The sequence below is a fragment of the Acipenser ruthenus genome, chromosome 3 (genome assembly GCF_902713425.1).
Source record: "Acipenser ruthenus chromosome 3, fAciRut3.2 maternal haplotype, whole genome shotgun sequence".
NCBI lineage: Eukaryota > Metazoa > Chordata > Actinopteri > Acipenseriformes > Acipenseridae > Acipenser > Acipenser ruthenus.
In genome coordinates, this window is record NC_081191.1 from 54250740 (window position 1) to 54274970 (window position 24231).

General features: G+C 40.5%; 1 protein-coding gene across 2 annotated transcripts in view; it reads left to right on the forward strand.

Moving 5' to 3' along the window:
• dnah5l (dynein, axonemal, heavy chain 5 like) overlaps positions 1 to 24231 on the forward strand; it is a 278602-nt gene that overhangs the window by 242973 nt on the left and 11398 nt on the right. For both annotated transcript variants that reach the window (XM_033992608.3, XM_033992607.3), the window contains exons 69-74: positions 8407 to 8571; positions 9600 to 9867; positions 15934 to 16055; positions 17228 to 17575; positions 21302 to 21490; positions 22481 to 22613. In XM_033992608.3, the coding sequence (XP_033848499.1) occupies positions 8407 to 8571; positions 9600 to 9867; positions 15934 to 16055; positions 17228 to 17575; positions 21302 to 21490; positions 22481 to 22613 (1225 nt within the window). The remainder of the gene's footprint in view (positions 1 to 8406; positions 8572 to 9599; positions 9868 to 15933; positions 16056 to 17227; positions 17576 to 21301; positions 21491 to 22480; positions 22614 to 24231) is intronic.

Below are 24231 nucleotides of genomic sequence, written 5' to 3' on the forward strand. Positions count from 1 at the left end.
AGCACACCTGGCCCAACGGCCACCTCCCCCCTTAGTCCCAAAGTCCCGCTTCACAGTCCCGGAACAGGGGCAGCAATGGGCCAAGGGTGGCAGACACGGTGGGAGGTCCTTCTCTCACCCCAACAGCTGTAGCGGCCAGGCTGACCGCACACAGGCCTGCTCCTCTGGCCAAGGTAATCCAAGCAGCCGCCCGGCTGCCTGTGGGGGTGGTCTCCAGACCTCCCCACCCTTCTTTGTAGCCGACAGCTCCTTCCTCTTGGGCTCCAGCCACATTATCTCTGGCAGCGAAAGTGCTGCCGGGGGAGCTGGTTTCCTGACCACCTTCATGGCCATCTGCTCTTTCTGGGGCTCCTGCCACACAATTTCCTGCTGCCATGTAGTACCGGCAGCGACCCCAGGTGAAGCGGAGCCGGCAGCGACCCAAGGCTAAACGGAGCCGCAGGCAACCCCAGGCGATGAGGAGCAGCAGGCAACTCCAGGCGATGCAATGCAGCAGGCAACCCCAGGCGATGAAAACCTGTTTTGAATGGTCCTGGGTTTGTGTTCTTCAAGTGGATCTGAAGTTTTTGTTCCACTGAAGTGTATTCTTCGTATCTTCAGTTTTGGATTGGTTTCTTAGTGAGTACAACTTAAGCGACGTATTATTGAATTGTGTATGGAATGGGTATGCTGGCACATACAGCATACCCGTTTAAACTATTAAAAGCAAAAGAGTATAAACATGTACCTACTTAAACAATATTTACATCCCTACTTTTGGCACCCAGAAATGAACTGTTTATAGATTTGTGATGTCATCATACCGTCATTGTATTCTAGTTTTAAGGTATTTTTTGTTGTAAACAAAGCTATGGTTAGGTTAACTGATATCACAGAGTTAAACTATTGTTATTAAGAACCATATTCCATTGTTTGACATCATTTGACACCAAAAACATTAACTGCTGAACCGCAGTTTGTCACAATACCACATTTAATTAGCTTTCAAGTAGGTCATGATTTATGTCACACAGTTTAAACCATATTAATGCAAAAACCAAGGTCACAACAATTAGTTTTCTCCCCCTCATTCAAAGTTCCATTAGAATCAGCAAAAGTGGGAGCTTGGGGGTCCCCCAGTAATTGTGATGGATGAAGCTTCAAGTTGTTTGTCCTGTAGCTCAAGGCCCTGATCAATCAATCAATCAATCACATTTATTTTGTATAGCGCCTTTCATGCCAAGGCATCCCAAAGCGCTTCACATGACAAATAAATATACTATACAATAATATAATATAATATAATATACGATAAAATAACATGCATAAAAATGTGTTTTAAGCTTTGATTTAAATGCATTTATTGAGTCAGCTTTACAGATTTCAATTGGAAGATTGTTCCATAATACAGGTGCATAATGACTAAAGCCACTTCCACCACAAGAGCTACGTTTTATCATTGTAGTCACCAGAAGCCCAGCATCAGCAGATCTCAGCTGGCGTCCAGGGACATAAGGTAAAAGCATATCATTAATGTAAGCAGGGCCATTTCCAGAGACAGCCTTAAATGTCATTAACAAAATTTTAAAAATAACTCTACTTCACCGGAAGCCAATGCCAAAGGTCATTGGTTGTGGGATTTTATTTAATGCTGTTTTAGAGCCAATTCAAAGAAATGCAGTTTTATTTAACTGCAAAAAATGTTTTGACATCCAAGCACCTATTTTGTCAAGGCACATTGATAGTCTGGAGTTTACATTGACATCATCTGAACTAATTTTAATATAAATCTGGGCGTCGTCTCATAAGAGTGGAAATTAAAACCATATTGTCTGATCACATTACCCAGCAGTAGCATATACAAATTAAGAAGTAAATGACCAAGAACAGAGCCCTGTGGAACCCCAGAAACAACAAGATAATTAGCCGATTTTGATCCTCCAAAGAACACAACTTGATGTTGGGAGGTTAAGTAGGACTGCAGCCAGGAGAGTACTGTGCCAGTAATGTCCATAGTTTTCTCAAAGCAATCAAGAAGAATTGTGTGATCAGTGGTGTCAAATGCAGCAGATATATCCAAAAAGACAATCCCTGATAACAGCCCCTCATCTGCATTCAGCAGGATGTCATTAACAACGTTTATGAGTGCAGACTCTGTGCTTATGTTGTTTCCGAAATCCAGATTGAAATTTTTTATTAGCAGAGAGATATGCAGACAACTGAGCAACAACAACCTTTTCCAAGACTTTTGCAAGGAAAGGTAAATTAGAAATTGGACGATAATTAGACAAGACATCAGGATCCAATGTAGATTTTTTAAGTACTGGCTTTACAATTGCCATCTTAAGCTAGATGGAACAGTTCCAGTTTTTAGGGAGCGATATAGAAGCCAGGCTAGGAGCAGCCAGAGGGAATACTGCCACTTAAGTTTAATTTGGCCAAGTTGGGCTGTTTTGACAGGACATGCCTTAAATCAACAATGTTGTTGTTTGATTGGCTTTTTCTCCACAGACTTGATCTCTTGCTGATACTGTGTCCCAAATCATAGTGTAATTTATTTTTCTATGCCATCTGCTCGGTTTGCCGGAAAGAAAATGATGGCACTCCTTGTTTTGTTTTGTTTTTCACAACATGGGAGACACTTATATTGGGTAAATTATTTATGAAATTGATTTGTATAACAGTTTTAGCTGTAGTTTGAACATATTTTGTTTGCTCAAAGAAAGCTCAATTATAAATATTTTTCTCATTTGTATAGTGTAGTAATTTCTCTTTCTACCTTTTTAGGATGAATTGAAGTCAAGGAAATGGAGGATTGAAAGTTTAATTTTTTTGTTTATTTGAGAATTAAATTTTAATTTCTGGTTCAGTTGTGTCTAGTCCATGCAGGTCGTGCACAGTCCAGGTTTGTGTTCCAACTGTCCATTTCAAATGCAGCCCTTTGCAATGAATACATAAATAACGAAGCCCTTTGCAAAGAACAGAAAGATATTTTTTTCAACCTTTACACTTATGTTATCTTCATGATTGATCATCGGATAGCTTTAAGCCTAGACTTTTCTGTCCCTTACCAATTAAGATGCAATTCATTGTACACTAGCCTTACGCAGCATATATCCCAAAAATGTATTAAATCAGCATAGCTGGGAATTTGTGCCAGTGGTCTCCTTATTATTGCTGCGGGATTACAACACCAGGCAGCAACCACCTGTAGAGTTCAAGTAAAATCTCTTAAACCTAATTCATTGAGCAAGTTTTGTTTTAGAAGAATGAAAACAGCTGGTTCCACAAATCTTTTCAAAAAGACAAATATACAGTTAACATCAGCTTGCTGCAAGACTGCAAGTTACAAAAATGCCTGGGTGGATTACAGTATCTAATGAGAAATGTTTTGAACTCGTATGGACTACCGATAAAAAGTATTAGTAGTAGTAGTCTTAGTAGTATTATATAGAATATTATGTAGTGGAAAATGTGGATGAGTAGGTTAGCCTATTGTAGATGTACTACCAGTATTTTAAAATAAAATACTGTACTGTACTAAACATTTAGACTGGATCATTTTTATATCATTAACCTAAAGTGCTGGATTTAACTCAGTTCGTAGACTACCATGATGATGAATTGCTGAAGCTACGGTTCTGTAGGAAAACGTTCAATATTAGCTCAAAGAGCATATGCAGTAAAAACATTTTTGGCAAATAATACATAGATAGTACACAGCACTTTCTTATTGAATGTTGGCATTATTTATTTATTTATATATATTATTTATATATATATATATATATATATATATATATATATATATATATTTATTGTCCCTGTGCTTTTTTTATTGTATTATTTTGGTGGTCAAATGAGACAGGCTGCACTTGCGGTTCTTTAACACAAGCTTAAAACTTTATGGAATCCCAGTTTAAGAAAGCTGCACGAAAACCTAAATTACCCCGAAAGGTAATACTAAAATAACGTGAGAATAAGGTGAGACTTATTTTTATTTTCCTATTGAAACCCTGCCACTGTTGGTGTTTGAGTGACCTCCCATGTACAGTAGCAACACAAAATGTAATAACTGACACATATTGGAATATTTACCTTAGAAATTGTGATTGATTGTTTAAAGGAGATTCCCTTTCAATTAGAAGATGACCACCAACTAATACTTTTTGCAGAGGGAATAAATAGTCGCTACGCGGAGCCCACTTCCTCTTTTGCCTCTCACCTACGGCAAAGTACGCTTCTGTGTAACACTAACCTGAGTATGTTTTTGAAAGAGCTCCTCTGAGTCAACTGTAATTCCCTTGCATTCGTGCTGAGAACTGGGTTGCCGCTGTCGTGGAATCAGCGGCTCCATTTTGAGTCTTTTTTCCTTCTTCTTCACGGTCTGCTTCGCTTGTGTTGTATGCTGTCTTTTCTCGGCTGTCTGTCATATGAGTGTGACTGTCTGTGCAGTATCGGTGTGTGCGTGTGTTGTCTTTCAGCCTACACCTTCAGGGAGAACACCGTTCCTCCGCTGGGGCTCAGCTTGCCGCCCCCGCCGTTTTTTGACTCTGCCGGCTGTTGTTCATGCAGCTTGGGCAAAATAATCAACAGTCAGTCAGCCGTGTGCTCCTCCATCTGGGCTGTGTTCTAGCCTGCCCCGCTGTCGTAGACCTCGCGAAGCCCTGCTAGCATCCTTAGAAGGCGCAGACAAGCTGGGCCTGGCGGATTTTCCCCCAGTGGCCTCCACTATTGTGGCCTTGGTCAAGGCTCCGCCGGTGGGGGTCGAGCCGCTGGCAATCTCCCCAGACAAGCACGATAACCTGGACGGTCCTGATTCCCACAATTCCGCTGGGTGACCTGAGGCACCATCTGCAGGCCACCGTGGCAGCAGGCAACCGGACCCTCCCGCAAGGAAATGGGAACACAGCATGGTGCACTCATCCAGCAGCGCTCCAGAAAGCAGTCCCAGGGCCGTAACCCTAGGCAGCTGCCTCTTGCGCCTTTAGGCCCACCCATTCACACTACATCAGCTGCAATACTGGAGCAATTGCACCTCGGAACCTGGGTGCTTGCCACCGTACACACACTGGTTACGCGCGGGACCTCCTCCCTTTTGAGGGATCACAAGCCATCCGTCTCGTAGAGTATACCTCTCAAAGAGAGGGGTTCTACTCGAGATACTTCTTGGTGCCAAAAAAGGATGGTGACCTTTGCCCCATCCTAGACCTGAGACACCTCAATGGGTTCTTGAGAGAGAGGAGGTTCCAGACGGTCACACATCGCCACATCCTCCAATCTGTCCGGCCAGACTAATGGTTGACAAGAGTGGACTTGAAAGATGCGTATTTTCACATTCCTATCTGTCCAGCACACATGAAATATCTCTGCTTTGCCTTTCTGGGGAGCGTATTCGAGTTTTCCGTGCTGCCATTTGGCCTCTCCTTAGCTCCCCGCACCTTTTCGAAGTGTGTGGATGCAATCCTAGTTCCCTTGCGGCTGCAAGGGATCAGGATGCTGAACTACCTGGACGACTGGTTGTTCTGTTCCCAGTCGCAGGAAGGCGCAGTGGCCCATATGGCGACAGTGATAAACTAGCCTTGACTAGACTAGGTCTCACTCTCAACGAGGCCAAGAGTCAAATAATACCGGTGCAGAGTACAGTCTTCTTGGGTCTCCGGCTGGATTCCCTCACCATGCGAGCCTACCTGTCGGACGACAGAGTAGCGGCTATTCAAAACTGTCTGGCCCTGTTTCAACAGGGGTCCATAGTGCAACTGGTGTTGTGCCAAAAACTATTGGGTCTGATGGCCGCAACCTCATCAGCTATCTAACTGAGGTTACTGCATATGCACCCCATTCAAGCGTGGCGCAATGCCTTTTGGCTACACCCCATGCGAGACAGACACTGTCGGCTGACAGTGTCTCGTTCATGCTGGGAAGCCCTACGCTGCGCGAAGGTGTAGCGATGGGAGTGATACATAGCCGTCAAGTGGTGACGACAGACGCATCCAACCTTTGTTGGGGTGCTGTCTGAGCAGGCAGAGGAGTCAGAGGTCATGACCCCATCTACTGCTCCATAGCATAGCATAGCAAGATCTGCTAGAGGTGGGCAAGTCCCCCTCTACGCTGAAAGTGTACCTGGCAGCTATATCTGCATGCCACGTCCCTATAGACTCCGCATCCCTGGGCACCCATATTATGGTGACCTGTTTTCTAAAAGGCGCTTGGCGGCTGCATCCCCCTAGAAAAGACGTCCTCCCCAAGTGGAGTCTAGACGTAGTATTGGAGGCTCTCACGAAGGCCCCGTCTGAGCCTATACATTCCATAGAGCTGAAATATCTCTCTATAAAGACAGTCTTTTTATTGGCCATCACCTCCACTAAGCGGGACAGTTAGTTGCAGGCTCTGGCTGTGCACAGTTCCAGCATGAGTGTCTAGGATAATGGAAACATGCGTGCCTACCTAAGGTGATTACAGCTTTCCACTTGAACCAATCAGTGGAACTAGAGGCCTTCCACCCCCCTCCCTTTGATTCGGAGGAGGATAGGAAACTGAATTCACTCTGCCCAGTGAGTGAATTGAGAGGTTATGTGGATAGGACAAAAGCGCTGTGTAAGTCTGACCAGCTTTTCGTTTGCTTTGGTGAAAGGACCCTGGGTCAAGCCCTCTCGAAGCAGCAACTGGCCCGCTGGATTGTGGACACAGTATCGACTGCGTATAATGATGCCGGCCTGGGTGGCCGCGCACTCTACCAGAGGTGTGGCCACATCATGGGCACTCTTTCTTGGTGCATCATTGACTGACATCTGTACTGCGGCTAGCTGGGCTACTCCGCATACATTCACCAGCTTCTACCGAATCAATATGGTAGATCCCTCCACGTCTTCATTAGACACAAGGGTCCTTCAGTACGCACACACGTACCACCAACACTATTTGGCGGTAGCGAGGCGTCCCTTATGTGCTGTCCGCTCACGGTCCCTCGTGATGGCTTTGGTATACTTTTCCCTAACGTATTGGTTGGTGGTCATCTTTGAATTGAACGGGAATGTTAGGTTACTTATCCTGGTTCCCTGAAAGAGAAGAGACCACTAAACCTTGCGAGGTTGCATCACTCGCATTTGCAGGTTCGATGCAAAAGAGGAAGTGTGTCCCGCGGAGCGACTATTTATTCCCTCGGCAGGCGGGACCAAGGACGTCACTCCATGGTAAAATGCTCAGTGAATACCTACCTAAGGCAGGCATATCCCAAAAGAATTGGTTGGTGGTCGTCTTCTCTTTCAGGAAACCAGGGTTACGGTAAGTAACCTAACTAGGGTGACCAGACGTCCCGATAAAATCGGGATCGTCCCGATATTGCTTGACCATTGGTATGAGGTTCTTACTGTAGAGTCCAGTGTTTGGTTTTCGCCAGAAATAATGGGGCCCATGTCGGCCAAAAAGTTCCACTTTTGACTCATCTGTCCATAGAACATTGTTCCAGAACTCTTGAGGATCATCCAGGTGCTTTTTGGCAAACTTGAGACGAGCATTCATGTTGTTCTTAGTGAGCAATGGTTTCCGCCTTGCTACTCTGCCATGAATCCCATTTTTGCCCAGTGTCTTTCTGATGGTGGAGTCATGAACACTGCCCTTAGCTGAGGCGAGAGAGGCCTGCAGATCCCTGGATGTTGTTCTAGGGTTCTTTGTGACTTCCTGGACGATTTTACGCCTTGCTCTTGGAGAGATTTTGGCAGGACGGCCACTCCTGGGAAGATTCACTACTGTCCCAAACTTTCTCCATTTGGACAATGTGGCTCTGACTGTGGTTCGGTGGAGCCCCAGAGCCTTAGAAATGGCTTTGTAACCCTTTCCAGACTGATAGGCATCAACAACCTTTTTCCGGAGGTCTTCAGGAATTTCTTTTGTTCGTGGCAAGATGTGCCTCTAGAACCTGTGTGCTGACAACTTCACTCTGATGGTAAGGGCCAAAGTCAGTCAGATTTATATTGGGCAGGGCTGGCCCAAATCAGGCCTGGTTGTTAACCAAAGTACTCAAACAACTGACCCTAATTATCCCTTTAATTGGGTTGAGTTAACTGGGGGGGGGGGGCAATAACTTTTTCACACCTGAAGATTGCATATTTAATTACCTTGCACACCAAACAAATGAAAGAAGCACCAAACTTTGTTGTCATTTTTTTCTCTCAGACTCCCTCTATATACTATTACAACCCACAAAAAAATCTGACCAAATACAATGTGAAAAATGTGCAAAAATGCAGAAAATCAGACAGGGGGCAAATACTTTTTCACGGCACTGTATAGAAGTAAATTGCAGCATACAATGTGAGAATGTATTTTGTATTGCTTTGAAATGGCATTTGACATAGAAAAAGATAACTACATAGTTTCCACTGTTTACATTTTATTTAAAATGTTGGGTTCCAATGTCATTTTCAGGCTCGTCATTACATCGCAGAATCCCTGGGGGTGAAATACGCAGAGGGGGTGATCCTGGAAATGGAGGGCATGTGGATAGAGAGTGACAATCGAACCCCCATGGTCTGCTTCTTATCTATGGGTTCAGATCCAACAGAAAACATTGAAAGACTGTCAAAAACTAAGGTATGCTTATACTAACTGTACCTTTATTTGACTTCTTGACCAACTTAGCTAGAAAACAGTACCTGACGTCTTTCATTTTTCCACTATTTCTTCTTAGCTTAACTGTAGTGGTTGTTTGGTCTGCATTCATGTTTCTTAAGCTTTGTATGAGACTGTGATAGGGGGTGTGGGTGTCCACCGACTAACGGGGAGAAACACAGAAGGTGCAACCTCCACTTCACACACTGTGGTCGCATAGTTGTTTTGTTCTCACACCAAGGTTTTTTCCAAAAATTCCTTCTCAGACTGTCATCCTTTGGTTTATCCGCCCTGATTGTGTGTCAGCATCTCCCTGTTGTTGTTGTTGTTATTATTATTATTATTATTATTATTATTATTATTATTATTATTATTATTATTATTTATTTCTTAGCAAACACCCTCACCTAAGGCGACTCAGTCGTAAACAAAAAATACATTTCAAGAATCACAGTACAAGTATTCATACAATTAAGAGCAAGATTATTATTATTATTATTTTTTTCTTAGCAGACGCCCTTATCCAGGGCGACTTACAATCGTAAGCAAAAACATTTCAAGCGTTACAATACAAGTAATACAATAAGAGCAAGAAATACAATAACTTTAGTTCAAGTAAAGTACAAGTTTGACAAACCACAATTCAATAATACAGCAGGTACTAGTGATAGTTACATCATGATATGTTTAAATAGTGATAGTTACATCAGGATGTGATTAAATACAAAGTACTACAGGTTAAACACTTGGCATACAGTGACTTCAGTTCTAGTAAGTACAAGTATATGACAAAATACGATTCAATATCGGAGCAAATAACAGTGTCAGTGATAGTTACATCAGGATACGATTAAATGCAAAATACTACAGATTGAATAACACTAGTGGCAGATTACAGTACAGTACTCTGTAAAGTACAGCATTGGGTGTGAGATACTAACTGTATGTGTCATAAATAAAATGTGCTGAATGTTTCCCTACTGATACTTTGTGTATATTGCTTCTCCAAGAATACTCCATGCCGTGCAATTTCCATGGGTCAGGGGCAGGAGGTCCATGCAAGGCGTTTGCTGAACCAGAGCATGCAAGATGGAGGCTGGCTGCTTCTGCAGAACTGCCATCTCGGTCTGGATTTTCTGGATGAGCTCCTGGATACCATCACCACCATTGAGTCCATGCATGATGGCTTCCGGACCTGGGTTACCACCGAGGCCCATCCTAAATTCCCAATCAACCTCTTACAGTCGTCCATCAAATTTACCAATGAGCCACCTCAAGGTTCGAGTTCTTACCCTGTTTTCTTTACAATATTTTTAAATTTATATCCATCAGGCATTTTCATTATCAGCTGATTTATTGACTGGTGGGAATACAAAATGAGCTATTTACAATACTTTAATACATTTGAAGTGTCTCTCTTAAATATAGTCAGTACTCTGATATCCTTTACCCAGATACACGTCAGTTGCGTTTTACCGCATTTGTACTAAGAATAAAATCAATCCCCATTATATATATATATATATATATATATATATATATATATATATATATATATATAAATAATGTGTATTAATGCACTTACCCGTCACACGCGATTTCCGACTCTGTCACAATTTTTCTGATACAAAGTCCATCTGTTTTTTTTTAAATCACATGCCAAATCGGTCTGTCTTTATTGTGCATTACATAGAGCTTCCTCCAATTTCCCATGATGAAAATGCAGCAAAAACAAAGCGAACGAGACAAGCTACGGTAATGTAAAAAACTGAATCATTAAACAGTTAGATACTGTGGTGCATTTTTTTTTAATTTGTGATCTTTAGTTGCTTTTGTGCATTTTCATTTGCAAGTGAACTGTGACATTAAGGCATTATAGAGCACTATATTCTGCAATTCTGAATACTGACTTTGGAAACTGTTTTAATTCTGGAAACTGTTTTTTTAAATCTTTTGCTGAATTGCATTGCCTTTTACGTTTTATGCAGTTCTGTGCATGGGTAACATTTTGATTTAATTTTGCTGTTAGGTCGTTAATGGAGAATTTTACATACTGCTACAATACGTACCGTATTTAAAAGTATTGTAGCGCTAAGCTGCGGGGCTTCCAGGATATAATTAGACAGACAACAGTTGCGGTTCAAAGCAGTAGGAAACCGCTGTATTTATTATTTGTTTTTAGCTTTTAGTGAACAATGGCTCTCATTCCTGTCCTCTCCTCTCACTCACACACACAACCTCTTCTCTCAACTCTCTCAATTCTCCCGCCATTAGGTCCCGCTTCTCTTTCAGACTGTCATCACCACACACCCCCCCCAAGTCCCTCCACGTTCCTCTCTCATTGGTCCAACACTCCCTATCCCTGACTGGTCATGCGAGACCGGCTCCCACCCCCCTCAGTGACACACTCACATATAGTCTTTCAGCTCTATGTTACACAAGCACCAAAACACACAAAGAACGCTAAAAGATCTGAACAAGAATAACACAGTTTACAAACACACATTATTTACAGAGTACTCCCATCCCCTTCCCCAGTCCATAATCAGGTCCATTCCCACATTGCTTGCAAATCAGCTGCCCCCCACTACAGTATGTACTGTACAGTCCACGTGTCGTCTCTTTTGGCAAGTGATATTTTCAGAAACATATCATTCTGAATTAAAATACTTCTGATTAAAATTTAGTACTGTACCAACAAAACTAACTACAGTGCATCTAAATAGAAGCCTACTTATTATAAAACACAGTTCTTTCAGCTATGTATTTTTGACATTGTATCTTTTTTGTTTTCTCTGAAAAAACGGACAAGGGCTGGAATGGGCCAAAATTAAATATTCAAATATGCCTCACACTCTTTTAACTGTCACTCAAGTTAAATTTGTATAGATTCGGATATGTGAGTGCTGACTTTAGTGAAGCTTCAATTAATAGTAGGACAAACTAGTATGTAAACAAAATTTCAAAACTTGTGTTAACTAGTGTTCCCAGTGGTATACCTAGTAAAGACACTACACAGTGGGTTGATCATGCAATCGGGATCCCTGCAAGCTATTGAGGATGATCAGATGGGGATGGTTTACTTCACCATGCCACAGCAACCCCTACTGGTTTAGGCCTGTTGTATGAAAACCAAGTAAACGATTCACTGGACAGTGTTACCGAAGGTCACATACATACAATTGCATACAAGATTTTAGCATGCTGTCTTTTATGTTAGATACGTATTTCATCATCTTGTTTATACTTAACCAGTTTGGCAAGACTTGGCAAGACATGTAAAATGCATATTTTACCAGATAATCCCTTTGAAATTATTCTAAAAGATTATTTAACATATCCCTTCTAATGGCTAAACTACCAATTTCCCAAAATACCAATACAGTATAACTTCAAAAGCTCATCATACAGTTACTCATAGTTGAAGAGTTATATTATAACGTTTCTTTTAGTATTACTACATCAATTAATCAATCAATCAATATATATATATATATATATATTTATTTTATATAGCGCCGTTCATAGTGGACCACATCACAAAGTGCTTTACAAGATAGTGAGGAACAATGCATAATACATTACATACAGGGCATAGTACATTAAATACATCAGTAAAAAACAATGCAGATACATTAAATATAGGCATAGTACATTAAATAAAAGGCTAGGATGTGAATTCTAAACATTGTGGATGCATGTATCAAGCAGAATTAAATGAATAAGATGGAGTGAAAACCTGAAATAGCAATTTAGACAACAGCTAATAACAGATATCAGGCTTAAAGAGCATGGAAAGCAAGAGAGAACAGGTGGGTCTTGAAAGTTGATTTGAATCGAGCGACTGTGGGAACTACACGCACTGAAGCTGAAAGAGAGTTCCGTAGAGTTGGGGCCATGATGCTAAAAGAGCGCACTCCGAGTGTGGTGCGTTTTTGCTTGGGTATAACAAGCAGGCCTGAGTCGGAGGACCTCAGCTTGCGGGCAGGGACATAGTGGGTCAGCAGGTTGGAGAGATACTCTGGACCTATATGATGAAGGGCCTTGTAGGCAAGCAGGAGAATTTTGAAAGTAATCCTGAACTTTACAGGTAGCCAGTGCAGCTGGGGGTAATGTGATCATGTTTTTTACATCTGGTAAGGGCATGTGATGGAAGACCACCGTAGAGAGAGTTGCAGTAGTCAATTCGAGAGGAGATGAATGCATGACAGAGTACCTCTGCATCTGACAGGGAAAGGTAGGGACGGCCCTTTTGAGATGTTTCTGAGGTGGTAGAAGGAGGATTTGACTACAGAGGAGATTTGGGCATCAAAGGAGAGGTTACTATCCAGAAGTACACCAAGGCTTCTTACAGTGGGGGAAGGCAGCAGCAGTTTCAGAGGTTCAAGGCAGCAATATAGAGATTGATTTGAGTTTTCGATCCTACTAGAAGTTCAGATTTTTTGGTGTTGAGCTGAAGAAAATTGGGAGACATCCAGGCCTCTGTCTTGGATGCAAGCTGAGAGCCCAGACCATGGCAGAGGGACATCCAGGATCTAGTTTTAGGTAGAGCTGGGTGTCATCTGCATAGGAGTGAAACATGAGGCTATGTTGGCGGATAGGGTGACCCAAGGGAAGCATGTAGATGTTGAAGAGAAGAGGCCCGAGAACAGATCCTTGAAGGACACCGCACGTGACCGGGTTTGCATCAGCACTGCTTCCATCATAGAAAACAGACTGCATGCGTCCAGATAGGTAAGAGGACAGCCAGGAGAGACAGGTTCCAGAGATCCCAACATACTTCTGAAGGTGGTCAAGAAGAATGCCATGATCTATGGTATCAAAAGCAGCAGTTAGGTCAAGGACAAGGACAGAGAGAGCAGCAGCATCAGCATTGAGCAGGAGATCATTTACAATCCAGAGCAGAGGAGTTTCGGTACTGTGATGTGGCCGGAAGCCAGACTGCAGAGATTCAAATAGATTGTTATCTGTGAAATGTTTTGTCAGCTGGCTGGCTACAGTCCTTTCAAGAGTTTTGGAGTTGGGACGGAAGTTGGATAAGACAGCCAGGTCAAGGGAGGATTTTTTGAGCACTGGCGTTACTCTGGCAGTCTTAAGGGCAGCAGGAACCAGGCCTGAAACCAGGGACAGGTTGAGAGTGTGCATAATGGAAGGAGCAAGGTCAGAAGCACAGAGACAGATGAGATTTGAGGTCCAAGGGGCACGTGGCAGTAGTTGATTTCAGCAGTAGGCTGGAGACATCAGTAATGGATAGAGGAGAATAGGAAGAGAGAGCAGGAGGGGCAATCAGAGGAGAGTCAAGGTGGTCAACTACTATATGTCAACTACTATAATGGGTTTGTGGCAGGAGAGCATAGAATAAATGGTGTTTTGTTCCGAAAGAAAGAGGAGAAATCATGGCAGGTAAGAGAGGAGGTTGAATGGGAGGTGGATTTGTCGATGTCTGGATGGAGGATTTGGTCAATGGTTTTGAAGAGAATATTTGGTTTACCGTGTCATAGATGATTTCTGTGAATTACTTCACCCTGGCAGCAGCGAGTGCACGCCAGGAGCTACTGAGGTGATCGGTCCAAATCTCTCTGTGAACTGTTAGGCCAGACAACCTCCATTTGCACTCAGACTTGTGGCAGGCAGACTTAAGCAGTCGAAGTTCGAGGGTATACCATGGACAGTTGCAATGTTTCTTCACTATTTTGGTTGTAAGCAGGGCAACTGTGTCGATGTTCTTAGTAAGGGTGGCACTGTAGAGGGACACCGCATCATCGACCGAAGATGGAAGAGTACCAGTCAGTGGGGAAGAAGAGACACATTCCGATAGTATTGTAGGATTTAGTAGATTTTTGGGACGGAAGGAAATGACAGTAGTAGCTGAAAGTGCAGGAAGATTAACATTGGCAGTGATTAAGAAAAGGTCAGAGAGAGAGATATCTGTGACTGAGAGATTGGAGATATCAAGACTCCTGGTGATGAGCAGATCCAGGGTGTGTCCACGGGTGTGAGTGGGAATGTTGACAGATTGAGAGAGTCCAAGACAGTCCAGGAGCATGACAAAGTCGGTCACTTGAGGGAAAGAAGGCAAATCGACATGGATGTTGAAATTACCTAGGAGTAGAATTTTGTCACTTGAAGTGCAGATTAGGGAGAGGAATTGCGAGAACTCTGCAATAAAAGCAGAGTTATTCTTTGGTGGACAATAGATAACAGCAAGGGTGAGGGACATGGGAGAGGGGAGCTTGATAGCGAGATGCTCAAATGAAGAGAAGGCTGAGAAAATGAGAGTTGAGACGGCAAGCACAGTGTTAGCAATAACAGCAGTGCCCCCACCTCTACCAATGAGGCGTGGCTTGTCAAAGAGCAAGCAGCCATTTGGGGTGGATAGATGTAGTGAGTGGTTATCATTTACAAAGTGCCAGACAGAGAAGATCAAGATTAGTATCAGTTATAAGTTCGTTGAGAAGCAGAGATTTGTTAGTCAGAGAACGGCAATTTAGGAAGGAGAATTTACAGTTTGCAGCAGGCAATACAGGGGGAGAGGGAGTTAGTAACGGTACCTGAAGCAAGTACTTACCAGTGTTCATTCTAGGAGAGAAGAAACAGTGAGCACGCTATGTCCAGGGGATCCAGACATTAGGTGTCAAGGTGGGAATGAGATCTCTGGTAGCCATTAGGACCTCGCTCGGACTGACTCAGCTCAGACTGCCCTTGGTCGTGTGGCCCTTAGACGGCTGGCTCTTAGAACGGCTGGTGTTCTAAGACACTGTTTGCCAATTTATACTATCCTGTAGGCCTGGAGCCGTATACTTAACACACGTTTCTAATCAGCCTCCAAATTCAACACAGCCCAGCACACAAAGGAAATCTAAATTACAATTTTTAAGTGCAGTCTGGTTACCTTAGCAATCAACAATTTAAACTGTAATTCACTTACCTTTTTCAATGTTTCAGCCAGAACATGTGTCTCTTCATTTACATTCACAAACTCAATACACGCAGTTTAGGTACCAATTTATACTAACCCAAACAAACACACACACCCACTGTTAACAGAACGATAGCCACGCTAAATCGACCTATACTTTACACACGTTTCTAATCAGCCTCCCAATTCAACCAGCACACGAAGGAAATCTAAATTACTATTTTTAAGTGGAGTCTTAAAGTTTTAAATACATAAATACTACTGCAATGAAAAATTATTCTGTCCAACATAGCCTACTTTATTTATGCACATATGCTCTAATTTATGGAAGTATCAATATACATCATTTTTGTAGGAATCACTGTAAATTAAATATAGCATCAAAGTTGGTTATGAGAAATAAAAACGATATTTGTTTTATGCAGGTGTTAAAGCTGGTTTGAAGCGCACTTACTCCAGTATTACCCAGGAGCAGCTGGAGATCAGCAACATGCCTCAGTGGAAGCCCCTGTTGTATGCTGTGGGGTTCCTTCACACAACTGTGCAGGTGAGCTATTGACTCAATTTATATATGTATCTTTCATTCGGGCTGTATCAAGCAACTGATATCTGCTGGAAGTAGCCCAGGCAAGCTTCTTTGGAGAAATAAGCATACAGTACAAGGGGTTTAGAGACCTCTTCAGTCAGTTTTTTTTATGTGACACCATTTATTCAACATTTCAAGTTATTGCCATTTGACTCATAAAATGATAGTGTTTTATAGTTGAGTTGTTTTATAAGCAAGGTTATAAAAAATACTGAAGCTACTACAAATTTAAAAAGTGCAGCCCTTTACTTTAAGCCTAGACTTTTCTGTCCCATAGGATTAAGATGCAATTCATTGTACACTAGCCTTAATCCTTTAAGCACCAAGCGTTCTTCAGTGGGACGCTCCCCCAGGACTAGGGTTTTGTTTTTGTTTTTTTTGGCTGTATTTTACTCTTTTCCTATAACAAATTCACTAAAAATCTATTTTTTACAGCAGCATTTTGGAATTGGTGTCCTTTTTTTCAGAACGCTGAGGGACATCATACAATACTTCAGAATATAAAAAACATATTTTTTTTTTCAACACTATATTTAATTATTTTTTTTAAGTGTTAAGTATTTTTTAATTATGTATTTTGCTTAGTGTTTTCAAAGAGATGCATGTATATAAATGTTATTCTAGCCTGACAGACACTTTGTAGAAACCCAGTTTAAGAAAGCAGGCCATCATTATATTCTGATTTGGTAAGCAGAGCTTACTTTGATGATCCTTAGAGAATTGCTTTACATTTTTTCCCTTTTATTCCACAAATCATAATTTAGTGAAATGATTTTAAAGCACTCAGTGACATATTTTGAAGTGTGGAAATGCAAATTTGGAATACCATTATTTTAGTAGTATGAAACTACCCAAAACAATAAATTAACTAATCTTTCCTGTAAAGCCTTGCTATTTTTTTAATGTTACAATTGTATTTTTCCTCTTAGAATCTTTTCCTTTGCACTTGTTTCAAAATTGGCCCTTTGACGTAATAATAGCATTCCATGAAACCGCAGTTTCACTCGGTTTAAGTGTCAAAAAAGACACACTAAACCTGTGGGAGTCAGTACGCTTACACTTGTAAAATACTGCAGTATGGTGTATCTAGTATTCTTATATGTTCTTCAGAAATTTTAATCTTTCTTTTGCAGGAGAGACGCAAGTTTGGCCCCCTGGGTTGGAATATCCCCTATGAGTTCAACCAGGCAGATTTCACTGCCAGTGTGCAGTTTGTCCAGAACCACTTGGATGAAATGGACATCAAGCGTGGCGTGAACTGGAGCTGCATGCGCTACATGCTGGGGGAGGTGCAATACGGGGGCCGTGTCACAGACGACCTTGACAAGCACTTGCTCAACACCTTTACACAGGTCTGGTTTGGGGAGAACATGTTTTCAGACAAGTTCTATTTCTACAAGGGCTACGTCATTCCCAAGGGCAAGACAGTCCAGGACTACATGGAGCACATTGAGTTGCTGCCTCTCGTTGATTCTCCAGAGGTAATAAAATACTAGGCACAGATATTGGTATTTGACTTCTTTATCTTGTGTTCCACATTTTACCTAAAAAACCATACCTGAAAAATCTGTATTTAACAGAGCTGTTTTTATGGATTATATAATTTTGTTGGAAGTACTTAAATAATGTAACAAAAATGTAAGTACAGTGTAGCTGTATTCTTATTCTGTTGCAGCTGACATTTTTTTTTCACTTTGACTTGTAAGTAAGCTACAAATTCCTTTCCTGTGTTATACATATAATAGGACCCCATCTAAATGTACTTTCAGTACAAGCCTATTATTTTTAATACAGGAAATGAACCAAGAGTGAAAAACAACTACTTCCATTAAACTTCACTACATTTTGGTTATAATGATACATTAAAGAGCACATAAGGACCTTCTTATTTTATTGTGTTACATGTTCCCATGTGTTGCTACAACTGTTTACGTAAGGTGTGTGTATTGTTTTAATATTTTTTTTTTACATTTTGACCACTTTTTTAAAACTTTTAAATTGCATTCCCTGCCTCAAGATGGTGTCCCATGTACCAGCATGGACCTCTCAGAACTACATTTCCCATCATCCTCCTGCTCACATATGTAACTGAGATGAATTTACCAGTTACATATGGTACATGTGTAGTACAGTACCATTTTTACTGCTCCTTTCTGTAGTTCCACTTTATTTGTAATTCGTTTTCTTAAAGAGTAAAGTTATTTTACATTTGAAGCTGTTTACCTAATATTTTGTAGTGCTTGTAGTCATTCAGAGTGGTTCTGGGTTGTTTGGCTTCCATACGGAGTTACTGTCATTTTTCTCTATCTCTAGCTTTATTGGGCTTTCAACTGCTATCATGTATTATTTTTAATGGTGCTCAATATCCAGTGCATTGAGTGATTTAATGCAGTAAACAAACTGATGGGACTGAACAGCCTTCCTCATTCCATTTAAATCATGTGAGAGTATGATCTTTCAACTCTGCCAGCGCCACTGAATCCCTCTGTCTGTATATACCCTCATATAGAGCAAGCGTAGCTAACAGAGTAGAATAGTCAAATTTGAATGGAACGAGGAATGCTGTTCAGTCCCGACACTTGTGGTACTCCAGTTAAACTAAAGCAGCTCAAAGCCAGGTAAAGGGCAGAGGAAAACAATATACCACTGTGACAGTAATGGCTGGGCGGTGACGTCAGAGAAAAGCAGGGACGGGAAAAATATACTGACACCAGCACTGCAGTTCAAAAGAAAGACTCGGCGGCGCCGTTTATTTAAATACAAAAATAAATCAAAGGTTTTAACAAACAGACTGTGCTCACAGAGCAAAATAAATATTGAAACAAAACAAATCTCGCACACAAAATAAACAATAAATGATCCCGGTCAGGCTGGGCAGTAGCCTTCACTGATCCTGGAGTTTTAAGTTTAGTTTCGTTTTCCTCTCTCGCTCGCTACGCTCCTCTCATACACCCACCTCTGCAGCTAAAACAGCAGGTCTTTTATATCCTGGCCGAGGGGTTAACTGGCTATCAATTCTCTCATTACCCCTCGGCCACAGTCTGCACAGGTAGCATTACTATGCGTGACTGCCAGCTAATTCAATAATCGCCAGCTGACGGTCACGCATTCCCACAAGGTTTTTTAAAACAAAAACACGGCTACGCCATAAATACATTTATAAATAAATACGACAACAAAACACCCGGCGCTTTGCCGTCATATAAATACAACTAAATCATAACGACGATAATAATAATGATAATAATAATAATACAAAACAAATACAAAATAACACAGGGGCAGAGGGGGAAACCCCGTTCTAAAAATAAATAAATACATTTACCCTGCAGGGCTCTCTACCGCCCTGTTACAACCACCCAGAACCTTTCAAAATGATTGCAAACACCACAAATAACACAGGGAAATGACATTTGAAGTTGCTTACTGTTATACTTTTTATTTTAAGATTGAAGAAAATGTATTATACGTGATAGCAGTGAAAATGTTAGATTGCATCTCAAGTATTTTTCATTCCACTCAAAGTTGTGAATATTGACTAATAATGTGTTTAAACTCTGACCTGAGCTGACTAAGTGTCGATTAGATAAAATGATTCTTATCATTTAGGCCACCTGTTTAAAACAGCACTCTAAGCCAGCTCTGAGCCTACATGTGCGTGCATAGCCCCTGAACTAAAGTGTGTTACCTCAGACGCCATAGCTCTATGGTGACCTCACCTCACTATACACAGGCTGAAAAGTTTATACATTGCATTGCGATTTCCTGAGTTTACAAGTAATTGAACTCTAACAAACTAATATATTGTATTACACAAGTGTTTTCTTTCTGATTAGCTACAACCTGAGGGCCTAGAAAAAGCACAGACCATGCAGGAATAGAATTTCTATTTATATAAATCTGTATAAAGTTACCAGTATATGTTACTGAAGTGCAGATATTGATCCAAAAATAAAAGGTTATTTCTCCACTTGTGAACTCCCATTTATATTACATGCATATATAAAACATGGCGATTTCTAGTTACTAGCATTTGTAATACTCACCTTAACCCTAAAAGAAACAACATACCTATCATATGGTTATTTATTTCTTGTAGCTAGTTAAAATGCACTTTATTAAAATGCACTTTGTTTTTCCCCCATAGAAATGTGTTTTTAATAACGGACTGCCAAAGTTATCTTACCTTTACAGTATTCTGTTTAAATGCTGCTACTGCAAAAAAAAAAAAAAAAAAAAAAAACATTTTGTATAACATAAAGCTTATATTTTGCTTAATAATATTGTAAACCCACGTGGGATGTCTATGCATTAAAGCAGGCTATACATTAGTTTAACCTTCTCAGATGACAACATTAATGTATATCAAAAAAATGATTTTTTTTTACTCCAGGACAACATTATTTTACAAAGGAAATGAAGAGAATGTACATTTACGTGTAAACAGCTGGCAATTTTATTATTTTTTTACCATTTACCTAAATGGTAACTGTGTATTTGTTAAAATAAATGAAGCACTATTCAGGAAATGGTAGAAGGGTGCATTTGTTTAATTTTGTAAGTATGCAGGACACAGTATAAAACTAATACATATCACAGCATATACAAACTAAACTGTGTTATTTTGTTGGTTCTCAGTTTTCGTGTAATATTATCAGACAAGTGTATTTTTGATGCTAGTACTAGTAGCCTCTTATTAGTGGTTACCAAAATAAATGTCCAGGATCCTGTGCATGACAGTTAAAAAAATATTCTGACCACCGGCTCTGATAACTCCAGCCTGTCATGTCCGTGGCTTCAGCTGAATGTGTTTATGCATCCTGTTCCCAAGGAGACAGCTGAGTGACACTGACACGGGCGTTGCTCACAACATGCCTTTGCATGAGCTGACTCAGGGGCAGATGCATTCACAGTAGAGCAAAAAACAGGCCAAAGCCACTCCCTGGACCAGGCCACTTTTAAAATGGCTGGAATTAGGACAGCTGCATTTACACTACAAAAAAAAAGCTGTCCTAAGAGCTAAGCTGCCTCAAAGCTGATTTAAAAGGGGCTAGTGTAAACAGGGTATAAAATAACCCACAACAGAATCTCTAAAATACCTAGGAGTTTGACTTCCTCATGACATTAACCCATTAATTGACATTAATGGTAACAATGAACAATATTGATTGGGTTGTTAAGATTAATTCCCACTTTTCTTGATACAGGTGTTTGGTCTTCACCCAAATGCAGACATAACATATCAAACCAACATGGCAAATGAGACCCTAAGCACAGTGGTGAACATCCAGCCCAAGGACAGCGGTAGTGGAGGAGGGGAGACCAGAGAGGCAACAGTGCAGAGGCTGGCAGACGAGATGCTGGAGAAGCTTCCCCCTGACTACATCCCTCATGAGGTAAGAACTTATTGGATAAGTGATGTGACAATGCATCGGGTGGAGTGTTGGTTCAGTTTGCCTCAGACTGAGTGCTGAACTGCAACTGTCCCGGGAAAAAAAACACACTATAAAAAAAGATGAAAAAAAAACAGCTACATGGACTAAATCTCTGGATGTGCACAGTATGTGTTAGATTTTTAACGTTGGTAGTTTCCTCTCAGTTAAATCCCCGGGGTCAGTATGTTTTTTAATTGCTTCTTTGTTAACCATTTGAACCGTTGTGACAGAACTGTTTAGGAAGTGAAAATTAAACACAGGCCACAGCTTGTATTATTTAGATATGGTACAATGCAATTCTCTGCATCCATTTTTGTCAACAGCTCAGGAGCCATACATTGGATTTTGTCAGAATTGGGTAGAGGACTAATAAGGGTTAATACCATTGTCACAAATAAGTCTGAAAATGACTGTGGGCCAAAACTGGTGGTGTAGCAGACAAGAACTGTGAATGAGACAGGAGTGTATCCAGTATTATTTATAAAGCAACTAGTATGAAATCACTGGCACACTATCAGAATCACTGTGCAACATTTCTTCCATATCTATTGTGTGCCACTGCTGGCAATAGTATGGTCTGCTTATGGTTCTGCTAAGGTTTCCTCAAGGAAATTACCATGGCATCCCATAGGTATTTTTCAGTCCTTTCTGTAAAGGTTATGATAAATAAGTATGAACTAAAACTCAAGTTTATTATCCACAAACAATCTTTTACATAGTTTGGAATTTGTATTATAGTCTCTTCTACTTTTAGTACTGTTCAGGGAAGGCCCAATTTAATTCTGACATAAAGGGACCAATTCATAAACTTTAACATGAGTTATTTCAGAGAAGTTTGAATTTATGAATACAATTTTCATAAAGTTGGTTTGGTTCTTTATTATGTCCTTGACCTGAGAACCTATTTGTAATAAAACATTGAATCAGTTTGGTATTTTTTGGGGTTTCTAGGTCAAAGCACGTCTCCAGAAGATGGGTACCTTCCAGCCAATGAATATTTTCTTACGACAAGAGATTGACCGTATGCAGCGCATCATCAGCAGGGTTCGGAATACCCTCATCGACCTCAAGCTCGCAATAGACGGTGAGTTTTGACAGGTCTTTGTGAAAAGAGCAACCTAATTCCATAGACACTTTTACTAAATATAGGTTATAGGTTATAGATTATAGGTTGTATCAAACCACACCATAAAGTGAACCCATTGAATACTAATCCAGATGCACTAATGCTAACCAGTAGGCCATGTAATAATAGTAAGCCATGTAATAATTAATACCTGTTGTTTACAGCTAAATGAATTGCTACGTAATGTTCACCAAGTTAATTTCCATTCACAGTCTAGTTAAACAATGACTGATTTGGGGTAAAAAAAGATGGCTTAATGATAAAATTAAGTTGACTGTAATCAAAGAAGCCAACAAAGATAATTGCGCTGGAAAGCTCATTAAAGCCGCAGTAATCATTCCTTATTGCAGAAAGACCACAGCATCTCTGTTAGTCATTGTCCTCAACCTCGCCCTTCAGCTAATAAATGTGGACATTCAGTACGACTCAAAGTACAATCCAAGTCAAGTTGAAACTCAAACTCTGCCTCCCGAGTCCCTAATGCTTCTTGCTTAATGAATTGCAGTTTCTGCTCACATGGCCAACTAAGTAAATTGGTTTATAATGCTGCTGCAACTACTTAGTTACAGCTCATACAATGATTATATATTTATAAGCTTATAAAGCCTTTTAGCATGTGTGATGTTGGCTGTGGGAAGAAATTTGATTTAGTCAATATGTTCTTTTTACTTGACAAGCACTGTGCACTAGGTTTAGTTTATTTCTCACTCAGGTTTCAGACCATATATACTGGAAGCTTAATGCATTGGCAAAGAATTTCACTTATAGGTTACCTGTGTAAATTTCAGATTTATTTGGACACAATAGGAACCTTAGTTTAACTCATAGTTTTAGCATATACTTTGCAATCAGAAATCAGAGAGTCCTGTTGCTCATATATATATAAATATATATATATATATATATATATATATATATATATATATATATATATATAGTTTACAGATAATTTTATACTGTACTGATGGCTGTGTATGAAGTGACCATGGTTTTATTTACTTGTGCTGTGTGATTCCCTGACCCTTGTGGTAATAATTCTGTATGTCTAGAGTTTTAGGTCGACCACATTCATATTTCATATTTCTATAAAAAATGTATACAATACATTAGTGGACTTCAAAGTTTCTTAACATGAATACCAAAAAAAAGATTATATTTTTATTTATGCTTTTCGGTTTTATTCAAAGTTAAACCTATTTTTGTTTATTAAGAAAAATGAGGTTATCAAAATGTTTACAAAAATTAAGAATTTAAAATCTTCTATTCATAGTATGAAAGTTTTCATTTAAATCCACATGTTTGCTAAGCACAGTTAGACCACAATATAATAACATTTAGCATATAGAAAGTTATAGTACTTTAAACTAATCACATAGCATCACTGGTTTTCAAATAAATCCACAACAATTTCTACTCTTAGCCCATTCTGGCCCAGGAGAGTCTGTTTCTGTGGGAGCTGCCGATGCGCCACAACCTGCTCAGTCAGGCACAGGGTACCCTGTGGGACCCCAACCCATCCAGCCTGCAGTTTTGGGTCTGGCCCCTGAACGGCTGATTTGAGCCGTCTGGGGTTATC